Source organism: Scyliorhinus canicula, chromosome 13, assembly GCF_902713615.1.
Source record: "Scyliorhinus canicula chromosome 13, sScyCan1.1, whole genome shotgun sequence".
Lineage (NCBI taxonomy): Eukaryota > Metazoa > Chordata > Chondrichthyes > Carcharhiniformes > Scyliorhinidae > Scyliorhinus > Scyliorhinus canicula.
This window is the reverse complement of record NC_052158.1, coordinates 25,719,842-25,732,496: the sequence shown is the minus strand read 5'-3', so window position 1 is coordinate 25,732,496 and position 12,655 is coordinate 25,719,842. Positions and strand designations below refer to the sequence as shown.

The 12,655-nt window shown below is 42.6% G+C and overlaps 1 protein-coding gene across 1 annotated transcript in view; it reads right to left on the bottom strand.

The window, feature by feature from the left end:
* Positions 1-12,655, bottom strand: part of LOC119975530 (zinc-binding protein A33-like) — a 556,168-nt gene that overhangs the window by 422,776 nt on the left and 120,737 nt on the right. Inside the window, exons 21-24 of the mRNA XM_038815321.1 lie at positions 11,502-11,528; positions 11,347-11,373; positions 9,587-9,613; positions 9,453-9,479 (exon numbers count right to left, since the gene is read on the bottom strand). Coding sequence (XP_038671249.1) covers positions 9,453-9,479; positions 9,587-9,613; positions 11,347-11,373; positions 11,502-11,528 — 108 coding nt within the window. The remainder of the gene's footprint in view (positions 1-9,452; positions 9,480-9,586; positions 9,614-11,346; positions 11,374-11,501; positions 11,529-12,655) is intronic.

The window sequence follows — 12,655 nt, the reverse complement described above, 5'->3', positions numbered from 1 at the left end:
GGTGTAACTAACTTGCTGACAATGGGTCTGGATGTTATGTTTCAATTTGAGAAGATGGCAGTGAGATGCCTTCTTGAACCACTGCACTCCATTAGGTGAAGATAGACCTCTAGTGTTCTTAGCAATAAACGTTCAGGGTTTTAATTCAGCGACTAAGAAGGAATGGTGACATGTGGCTTGAAGGGCACGGTGCAGATTTTGCTTTTCCCATGCACCTGCTTTAATTGTCCTTCTATGTTGTAGGAGGCATTGGTATTGAAGGCGGTGTTGCAGGAGACTTGGCGAATTGTTGTTGCGTCTATTATATATGATACGCACTGCAGGTAATGTGCTGTAGAACATAGAACATAGAACATTACAGCGCAGTACAAGCCCTTCGGCCCACGATGTTGCGCCGTCCTGTGAAACCCCTCTAAAATCACTCTACACTATTCCCTTATCGTCCATATGCCTATCCAATGACCATTTGAATGCGTTTAGTGTTGGCGAGTCCACTACTGTTGCAGTCAGGACATTCCATGTCCCTATTACTCTCTGAGTAAAGAACCTACCTCTGACATCTGTCCTATATCTATCTCCCCTCAATTTAAAGCTATGTCTGTTATTCCTTCTAAAATGAATCACCTCACACTTTTCTGCATTAAACTCCATTTGCCACCTGACAGCCCAGCTCTGCAGCTTATCTATGTCCCTCTGTAACTTGTAACATCCTTCTGCACTGTCCACAACTCCACCGACTTTAGTGTCATCTGCAAATTTACTCACCCATCATTCTACGCCCTCCTCCAGGTCATTTATAAAAATGACAAACAGCAACGGCCCCAAAACAGATCCTTGTGGCACACCACTAGTAACTGGACACCAATCAGAGCATTTCCCATCAACCACCACTCTTTGTCTTCTATCAGCTAGCCAATTTCTGATCCAAACTGCTAAATCACCCTGAATCCCATGCCTCTGTATTTTCTGCAATAGCTTACCGTGGGGAACCTTATCAAACGCTTTACTTAAATCCATATACACCACATCAACTGCTTTACCCTCATCCACCTGTTTGGTCACCTTCTCGAAGAACTCAATGAGGTTAGTGAGGCACGACCTACCCTTCACAAAACCATGTTGACTATCTCTAATCAAATTATTCCTTTCCGGATGATTATACATCCTATCTCTTATAAACCTTTCCAAGACTTTTCCCACAACAGAAGTAAGGCTCACTGGCCTATAGTTACCGGGGTTATCTCTACTCCCCTTCTTGTACAAGTGGACAACATTTTCTATCCTCCAGTCCTCTGGCACTATTCCTGTAGACAAAGGTGACTTAAAGATCATAGCCAAAGGCTCAGAAATCTCCTCCCTAGCTTCCCAGAGAATCCTAGGATAAATCCCATCCGGCCCAGGGGACTTATCTATTTTCACACTTTCCAGAATCGCTAACACCTCCTCCTTATGAACCTCAAGCCCTTCTAGTCTAGTAGCCTGTACCTCAGTATTCTCCTCGATAACTTTGTTTTTTTCCTGTGTGAATACTGACGAAAAATACTCATTTAGCACCTCTCCTATCTCCTCGGACTCTACGCACAACTTCCCACTACTGTCCTTGACTGGCCGTACTCTTACCTTAGTCATTCTTTTATTCCTGACATACCAATAGAAAACTTTAGGGTTATCCTTGATCCTACCTGTCAAAGACTTCTCATGTCCTCGCTTGGCTCTTCTTAGCTCTCTCTTTAGAGCCTTCCTAGCTAACTTGTAACTCTCAAGCGACCCAACTGAACCATCACGTCTCATCTTCACATACGCCTCCTTCTTCCTCTTGACAAGTGATTCAACTGCTTTAGTAACCCATGGTTCCCTCACTCGACCATGTCCTCCCTGCCTAACAGGTACATACTTATCAAGGACACGCAGTAGCTGTTCCTTGAACATGCTGCACATTTCCATTGTGTCCATTCCCTGCAGTTTTTCTCTCCAGGCGATGCATCCTAAGTCTTGCCTCATCGCATCATAATTGCCTTTACCCCAGCAATAACTCTTGCCCTGCGGTTTATACCTATCCCTTTCCATCGCTAAAGTGAACGTAATCGAATTGTGGTCATTATCACCAAAATGCTCACCTACCTCCAAATCTAACACCTGTCCTGGTTCATTACACAGTACCAAATCCAATATGGCCTTGCCACTTGTTGGCCTATCTACATACGGCATCAGGAAACCCTCCTGCACACATTGGGCAAAAACGGATCCATCTAAAGTACTCGAACTATAGTGTTTCCAGTCAATATTTGGAAAGTTAAAGTCCCCCATAACAACTACCTTGTTATTTTCGCTCCTATCCAGAATCATCTTTGCAATCCTTTCCTCTACATCTCTGGAACTTTTCGGAGGCCTATAGAAAATCCCTAACAGGGTGACCTCTCCTTTCCTGTTTCTTAACTCAGCCCATACTACCTCAGTATTCGCGTCCTCATCAAATGTCCTCTCAGCCACCGTAATACTGTCCTTGACTAACAATGCCACCCCTCCCCCTCTCTTACCACCTTCCCTGAACTTACTGAAATATCTAAACCCCGGCACCTGCAACAACCATTCCTCGCCCTGCTCTATCCATGTCTCCGAAATGGCCACAACATCGAAGTCCCAGGTACTAACCCATTGGTAGTGGAGCGTGTGAATTTTTAAGTCGCTGGATTAAGTGTCAATCAAGCAGGTTTATTTGTCTTGCATGGTCACGAGCCTCTTGAGTGAGCTTGGTGGCACACTAATCGAGGAAAGTGTATGTGTTTTGTAAATAGGTAGCCGGCGTTTCAGAGTCAGGAGGTGGGTTATTTGCTTCAGCAGTCCCAGCTGCTCATAGGCGGAAGATTGAATTTCTTCATGTATGCAGAATTTTGACATGGACTGCTGCAGTATTTAAGGGGTTACAAATCGTGCTGATGGAGCGCAGCAGCTGAAGGTGACACGACAGAGAACACTACCATGAAAATCCCCTGTGGAGATGCTCTGGAACAACGATATTTGACCTTCAACAACCAGAACCACCTTCCTTTGAACTTGATGCTTGAAACTGCCAAGAATTTTCCAGCTGATTCGCAGTGACTTCAGTTTTGATTGGGTCATTGATGCCACATCCTGTTTGGATGTCAAGGACAGTGAGCCGTGCTTCACCTTTTGAGTCCAGCTTCTTCTTCCATGCTTGAACCCAGGTTGTGATGAGATCAGGAACCAGTGACCCTGGCAAAACCCGAACTAAATGGCAGTGAGCACATTTATGTTACATGAGTGCCGATTGATAGCTCTGTCGATGATGCATCTGCCACTTTGACACTCATTGCGAGAAGTCCGTTGAAATCGTAGTTGACAGGAATGGATAGTTTTCTTTCTTGGGGCTGTAAATCCTTGGAAACTTTCCAGATTGTCTGGAAAATCTCAGTTCCGGAGCTGTCCTGGAACTGCTTGTCCAGTGGTGCGGATGGTTCTGGAGCACAATATTTATGTGATGTTGGTGGGATATTGTTAGTGTCGACAGATTTTTACAATATACAGACCCTGCCGATGTTTTGAGACCACGTCGAGTGAATATACAGGCGTCTGTCGTCTGTAATTTTGCAGCACTCACGACGTAGCAGAGATACGTTATCTATTCTGCGCTTCTGATTGAAGATTGTTGCAAATATTGTAATCTTACCTTTTGCGCCCATTTCCTCGGCTGCAGCATCAATAATGATGTTGCTACCTGTGGCGACTCCTTTCACGGTTTAATTTTCCACCACCATTCACGACTTCATGTGACAGGACTACAGAGTTCTGTTTTAATTAATTGGTTGTTTCTATCTCACGTTTAATGGATAGATTGTAATTAATTGTCCATTATTAATTCGCCTTGAAATGCTGGCGGGGTCCTGCCTTCTTGGCCCGCTACTGCCCATGCTTTAAAGGCACACACACAATGCTGTTAGGGAGAAAGGTGGAGGTATTTGACCCAGCTGCCGTGATATAATGTTAAATTATTTCTAAATAACAATGGTGAGTGGCTTGGAAACGAACTTCTAGTGCTGGCTCGCATATGTCTTTTGCTCTTGCCCTTCCAGATGGTAGCGTTCGCGGGTATGGAAGGTACTGCGTGAGGCGCATTGGTCAGTTCCTGCACTGCATCTTCTTACTGGTACACATTGTTACTGCTGTCCGTCGTTGGTGGAGGGAGTGAATGTTTTTAGATTGTGTGCCGCCACCAAGCGGGATGCTTTTTCATGGACAGTGTCAAGATGCTTGTGTATCTTTGGTGGTCCTCTCATCCAGAATGTTGTGAGTATTCCATCGCAGTGCCTTGTAGATGCTGGACGGGCTTCGGGAAATCAAGAGGTGAATTCAGCGCTGCTGGATTGCTTGCCTCTGAGCTGCTTTTGGAGCAAGAGTATTTATGTGACTAGTCCTGTTCAATTTCACGTAAATGTTGATAGAGATAATGTCATACAATTGCAGATTGTCTCTCTACTTCTTCACAGTCTTCAAACTCGATTCACTGCAACGATGTTGTCTGTGGTAGGTTGAACAAACGAAAATCTTCAGAAATCGCAAGCTGCAGTCTGTTGCTTATGGCTGAACACAAACGGAACAACGACTCAAATGTAATTTGTAATTTCAGATGTGGTTTCTTTATTCATGACGATGTCGTGGCAGATAGTACAATCTGGGAGAAGTATTGGGAATACATATTACTTGGATGACTGCACACTGTAGGCTACCTATTTCGTGTTACCTTACATCATTACAGACAAAGAACTACAGATTTGTCGCACTACTTAACAATGTATTAGATGAGCAACCATCAGGAGGTCTTCTTGATCATGTTTGACCTGATACAATGAGGTTTCATGGGATCCGTAATGAATGCTCAAGATTCCCAGGTCAAGTCCCTTATCACTGTGCACAGGTTGCAAAAATGCCGGAGTCCATCAATGAAGCTAAAGTGATCTCAGAATAAATGCCTAAGTTTTAGTCATCTGCTCACAATAATATTTGTTTATTCATTTGATAAAACGTTGGTAAAAGAGAACAATTATAATTTGATCGAAATGATGGAAGTGATAACTGCGAATGATGCAGAACTGTGGTTTCCAATTCACCCGTTTCAGAATGTGGCATGGCATCCAAATAAATCCAAGTGAGCTGTCTAAATTGGTTTTCCATTTCCATCGCCATTGCTGGGCAAGTTTTATTTGGTTTGTACAATTCCTACAAAATAAAACGTCTGAGTTGATTCGAATTGACGATCCATTGCCAGCATTACTTTTGAATCGTTACAGAAACAACGACGAAGACCCACTCAAAAAGGACAGTAGAAAGCAATGAGGTCGGCATCTTAGGCGGCACAGTGCAGTTATTTGCTCCTGAATAGTTGCTGGATTCGATTGAGTCTAGCTGCCAAAAGGGCGGAAGTATTTTCATGCTTGGGTCGCATTGAACTGGAGAATCTGAACTTGTTTTGATTCATCCGGCGTCCCGAGGTCAGCTTTTGGTGCCGACCTGAAGCTGCATTTGAACTGAATGGCAGGCTGGGCAATTTAAGGCTCGTCCACAGTGCTTTGGATCGGAGTCACATATAAACTAGACAAGGTTGATCGATTTATTCTGCTAAATGGCATCAGTTAAAGAGATGTGTTTTAGAACTATGAACAGTGGTCATCAGGTTTCAGCTTCTGCCTTGGTGGCGTTTAAACTCGTATGCCCAGAGCATTTCCTGGGGACTCAACACCCTTTTTGCTGCTGCACTGTTTCCAATGCAAGGGTGTTCTTCAGCAAATCAGAAGATTAAAACGTTGATAAATGCTCTAGACGTGGTCTCACCGAAGCCCTGTATAGTTATAGCAAGACGTTGCTACTTTCATACGTATTATACTGCCAACTTTTGATTTATCTTCCCAAGTAGTTGCGATATTTGCATTGCAGTGACAGAATATCATAGTGCAGGTCATCAGTTCTAAACCGAAGTTCCTATTACAGATGTGGTTGCTCTGGATCATACAGACGTCCAGCAACTCGCAAATGCCACAGCTACAATCATCTGCCCAGCCGTCTCTATCTTTCATTCCTTACTTAAGTAATTGTGGTTTCCAGCTTTGAAATGCAACGCACCGCTTATCTGTAGTAATGTATATTTGTTAAAGCAATTAGGCGAGAAAATTAAACATCATCAATCATACGGAAAACGACTTCTTCAAAGAAAACAATGCCCTGAAAAACAACAAGAATCACCTAATTAATTCTTCTCGACGCCGACCTCGATTCTGGCTGCATCTCGATTCTGGCTGTATCTCACTCCTTCATTGTACTCTCCAGCTCTTTAAAAATGGATCGTCAGAACATAGGCTGTACGTTCACTGGGCCGGTTTCGACAACATATACTGGATTTGTGAGGTCAGATGAATCAAAACAAATCACTACCTTGATTCCTTACTTGGAGGTGCTGCCTTATTTGGAGCGCTTGTGTAGCTTGGACAATAGTCAATGACTAAAATGTAAACATAATATTCTGATGGAAAATTAATGCGAGGTGGTTGTGCTCGTGGAGAAATACGGCACAGAGTTTCAGAACAGGGTATCTCCTGATGACGATGCGGCAGGATTTATTCTCCAAGAATATCGTTAATCATTGGAATTCTTTATCACAGAAACAGTCAGGTTTGGGCATATAATATAGTTGAAGCTCTGTTGGAGAATGTTCTCTTGTAGATTGAAGCGCAAGGGGCAGCCAAGTGGAGCTAAGATCACTTTCAGATGAACCAAATGGCAACATGCTTGCTGATGGCCTCCTGCATAGTTTGCTGAATTATTTGACTGTATTTGCATCTGCATTTGTCGGCTGGGAACGGTGGCCTTAATGGTTTGGCATGTTCCGTACCTGCAAAAGATGCGTATGAAGTGTAGGAGAACATATTGTATGTAGGGGAACCCTTATCACACATCCCACAAGTAATAATTGAGATTTTATAACTTCGATGTGTCTTCTACGATCTTTGAGATAAATTTGGTGTGAGCTTCTACTTTGACTTGTAAATCTTAGGGAATTCTCATGCGATCGTGCCGAGATTTGAATTTTCGAAGCGAGGCTCTGCACGAAACTTTTGGATGAATTATGCATCCTGCAATTGGATGCTATGAAGGTAGCAGTGGATAATTGGCAGCAGATAAAACATTAATATTAGCAGGTTGGCAGTTCTTGCAAAATCACACGTGCGTAGGGAAAATAAAAGTATCCAGAGGAAAATGTTCCCATGCAAAGCAAACTCAGGGACCGGATCAAAACAACAGTAGTTGGCATTTTGAAAGGTCACGAAGGTGTGGAAACTGTATCTGGTGCATGGTGCAAATATACGCACTAAAGTTGAATGATTAGACGTATGAATGGCAAGATCGCACTAGCCGGAAATGCACTCCGGCCCTGCCCATCCAATTTTATTTGCAAACGTCAATGGATATAACGGTATCGTTAACTAGAAGAAGGGGCACTGAATGCACTACAGCAGACATTCCAAAAAGTTATATGTGAAAAGCAAAAGGACAAACTGTAAATTGTGTATCTGAGCCGCACATGATTTCTTGGGCGGCAGGGTGGCTATTGGGCGGCAAGGTCGAATGTTGGTTCGCACTGTCAGGCTCTCGGGTTCGGACCCGGACTTAGGAGACTGTCTGTAAAAATCTTTTACGTTCTCCCTGTGTCTGCCTAGTTTCCACCGGGTGCTCTGGTTTTCTCACACAAACCAAAGATGTGTAGTTTGGGTGCATTCGCCATTCAACAATTGCCCCCTAATGTCAGAAGATGTGCAAGTTAGGTTGGGATAGGGCGGGAGAGTGGACCGACGTCGGCACCACTTTCGGAGCTAAGGTGTTGACTGGATTGGCCGAGTGGCCTCCTTGTGCACTGTGGGGACTCTAAAGATTCTATGATACATCGAAACATAGAAAATAGAGCCAGGAGGAGGCCATTCGGTCCTTATTAAATAGGATCATGGCTGATCATCTCACTCAGTAGTTCAATAGCTCTCTCCTGCCTCCCTCCCCCGTATTCGTTGACCCTCTTCGCCACAGGTGCTAAATCTAACAGTTTGTTGAAAACATACAATGTTTTGGCCTTAACTACTTTCTCTAGTAGCAAATTCCACTGACTCACCAATCTCTGGGTGAACCCATTTCTACAAATCTCTGTCTTAACCAGTTTGCCCCGCATCCTAGTTCTTGATACCGCAAGTATCCGGAACATCCTTCCTGCATCTGCCTTTTCTAGCCCTATTAGATTTTTTTAGGTTTATGACATCCCCCTCATTCTTCAATCCTAACTGATTCAATCACTATTACTTCAGTCGTGCCATCCCAAGAATCAGTCTGGTAAATCGTCTTTCCAAACCTTCTCGAGAAACAATATCCTTCCTCAGATAAGGAGACCAAAAGTGAATACAATCTTCCAGATGTGGCCTCTTGAAAGCCGTATAAAGTTGCAGTAAAACATCTCTGCTCCTGTATTCGAATCCTCTTGCTATGAAGGCCAAAATATTACTCGCCCTCTTAATTGCCTGCTGCATCTGCATGCTTATGTTCAGCGACTGCTGTACGGCGGCACCCAGGCTCCCTTGCACAGTCCCCTCTCATAACCTATGGCCATTCAGATAATAATATACCTTTCCGTTTATGCTAACCAAATTATACTGCATCTGCATTCATATGCCCACTCATCCTACTTGTCCAAATCACACTGAAGTGTTTCTGGCTGCTCTTCACAGCTTACCCTCCCACCCATCTTTGTGTCATCTGCAAACCCTCGTCCAAGTGATTAATATCTTCAGTGAATTGCTGGCGTCCTATCACTGATTCATGAAGTACCTCACTCGTCACTGCCTGCCATTTGGAAAATTAGCTACTTATTCCTACTCTGTGTTTCCTATCTACCAAACAGTTTTCTATCCATCTCAATGCATTGCCCCTAATCCCATGCGCTTTAATTATACGCGCTAATTTATTTTGCCGAACGCCTTCTTATGTGGAAAGTCCACATAAACCAAATGCAATGTTCCACCCAGGTCAGCTCTACAAGCAAGACCTTTGCGGGTTTCCAGTAGATTTGTGAAGCATATTTCCCTCCCATAGCTCAATACTGACTCCGTCCGTTCCTGCCAGTGTGCTCCAAGTGATCTGCTGTAGAATCTTTGATAATGGATTCTAAACTTAGCTGCACGACCGACGCCAGGTTTACTGGTCTATTATATTTATATGAGGTACCCGTTGACGGCAATACGGGTATCAGGAATTCAGCAAGGACAGTCTTTTTTCTCCTGAATAATACTGATGTCCATAAACTGCTAGATATCACTGCATGGTTTATTTCGACAAACAATTAATCATCTATGGCAACAATATTAATAAATATCTGTGTCATAAATATAAAATGTAAAACTAACTTTTGGATGCACGTAGTTCCTTATTTTCTGTGGAAACAAAATAAACAACAAGCAATTACATAATCTCCACACGGAACCTACAATCTGGAATAAAACATAAGAGTTTCTTTGTATATTTGAAATTCTTGACATACCCGCCCTCAACTCGGCTATTTTCTGACCTGTAACAGAAACAAACCAATAGGCATTAAGTAGCAATTCTTCATATTCCAGAATAGTAATTGCACATGTAGCACATAAATTAACATTAATTTGTGTTATATTTTATTCCAATGAAACAATATCACGTGGGTTAGCCATTTCCTAATGCATTCCCCACAGCATTCACTTGACAAATCATGGTCGACTTGCCGGGATTGATTGTAAGCAAACGCTGCGTGTTATCTGCTCTCTGGAGACCTCTACCAATCAGAGTACACTTGATATGGGGCATAATTATCTCTGAGATTTTGCATACTTGCCATTTCATCCTAATGAGTACAAGACGAAAGGTTTCGTGAGTATATCTTTTTCAGTCATTCTTAATATCAATTTTGTTCAACTGGGCCTTTGTTGCCACAGTATCTAGCTTCCAACTGTCGAGGAGCAACAATAACAGAAACAAGAACACTAAAGGAACCATTGCAGGTTGAGGTCAGGCAGTTGTAGGTATTCGTTTAACTAGCACAATGAAAACCATGACCTGGCAGCCAATACCTGTGTCCAGGAAGGCCTTACCATTGCTCGAAATTCCCAAAACATACTGCTGACAAGGAACAATAGTCAGGATGGCGTCTATTCCCACTGCATCACAAAGCTTCACAAGGCTATGGTTAAATATATATATATTATGTGAAACGTACGTTTCACATCGAGTTAAAAATGTCCACTTGGATGTTGAATATATGGGTAGGTGAAAATGTGAAAGAGATTTTCCTGCGTGCATCCTACAGTTTATGCATTCATCAGCAGTGTGAAGATCAACTGCTTCAAGGACGACCCAATTCAACTGCTCTCGCACTTCCGGTCCATCTAACGACTTGCAACATTCTCGATCGGTACTGTACTGGACGAAGTATCTGAGCGGTTGCTGCATTTCCCTCTTTGAATTTACTGCACTTTTTCCTGCAGGGACAAGCATAAATTGGCATCAAGCAAATGTCCTGGACGTAGAGAAGGTAGCGCAAGTGAAAAAATAACTTTGTACCTCGTTCTCATGTCAGACCTAACTCGAATTCTTCAAAAGGCTCCAATCACACAGCAAATTTGACTATTTAATTTTAATGGCCGCTTCACAATTGGTGTCACATCAATGAACTGCCCCATGGAGCGAATCAATGTCCATATAATGTTTTGTTAATTCCCACAGAGATCGGATTCGAGTTTCTCTTTCTTGAAACGCATTTCTGCAGCGTAAGTTTGAGTCACTTTAGTGTTGGGAAACGTTCATCATTATAAAAATTTCTGGGATAATTTTAATTTTGTCATGATGTGAAAAATGTGATATTGTGAATCATGAAGTGTATAACGGGCCGTCAATTAAATCGTGTCAACTTTATAATCTGGCCAAAAATCATAATGTACGTGACATACAGCAGCAGTGGGTGACTTAAATTTTGAACTTTCGTAGTGAATAGAAATGCTGGCTTTGCCCCCATAGTGTCATGCTGACTTCCACTTATATATCTCATTTTTTATATTTGAGCTCATTTTATCAGGGTAGCAGGAAAATTAGACTGGAAAATAGGTACACGAATGAACATAATTTTATAAGTAATTTTTCTATAATACCCATTTGATCTGGGATACTCATTAGAAGATTTTTCCACATTAATTTATCGTTTCTGATGATTTTGTGAGTTAAACTGTTTGGCTGAACGAATTATATGCTATTTTATTGGTATGCAATACTTACTGTCCGATTTACACTTCACATCCAACTCTAAAGTTAATGATACAAAAAATGTAGGTTGGAATATTGTTCAGGTAATGCCACTCATGTGCACAGTGAACTTTTACGAAAGGACCAGAATCTTTATGACCAAATGGATGTTTTGACAACGCGTTTACCTTTGTCTCTTTCATACAGAAGTTCTTCTGGATAAAAAAAACAGAAGCAGGATTATTTAAGACACGGTATGAAAGCATTTACCTCTACATCATCTGGACTAACTTTGGAATGAAGCTCTCAGGTAATTCAAAAAAAGGCGTCGCCGCATAACGACGTATCCTCATTCTACAGTTTTAATGGAGAAAATAAATGGTTCGTAATGAGTAAATCGGTATTGCCGCATAAGGTGCTAAGTGGGTCAGTTGAGCTCATTGCTTCGAAACTCTAAATTGTGTCTTGTCCAGGACATTTGGACTGGGTATTTGGCAGCAATTACCACAGCATGGATAATTAAATTCAGTTTATGGCCTCGAACAGCCATTAACCCAAATAATCTCAAATTGGATCACTGCTGGTTGAATGATATAGAGTGTGAATTTCAGGTAAACCTGGTGGAGTTTCTCACGTCTTAAGATGCAGAATCAACATTTATTAAAGGGACCACTGAACGTTACTCAAATGTTGTCAGTGTTATTTTTGCGGTTAGTGCTATAAAGAATCACGAATTATAGCTTGAAAGAGTGGAATTTTGCCGAAACATTTAATTTACATTCATTAGGATATATATAAGAGACTTCCAGTGACGGAGATTTGCTGAGTTGCTGCATATCAGGTGGCACTCATCCAAAACCCCGAAAATAGGCTATGTCACACTAAGTAGCCTGCAAATACGAAGGAAAAGATATCCCCGCACCTCAACCAACATCAACGTGAAATGAGATGCCGCACAGCAGCACTCCCGAGGCCGTGTGGAAATAAGAAGTGGAAATGGACAAGAGAAGCAAATGGCTGAGCCGGCAGATGCACGAGGAAATGCAATTCGGGCCTAGCTCGAGCGAGAAGGACTGACCTGCTGCAGAACGAGCCTCCATCTGGGGTGGTTGGATCATGTTACCGTGAAGCGAACTGAGAGAACATGGAGAGGAGATGAAAGCCGGTATCCAGGCTGCGGTCAGGGTGATGTTGGCGGATGATCTGGCTACCATGCAGGAGACCCTCGACAAGTCAGAGCGGCAATTGGAAGCCCAGGAAAGCACCGTAGAGGAGCTAGAGAAGGCCTCGATAGACCACGGCGATCGAATTGCTGCACTGGAAAAGGAAGTATCGAGGTTGG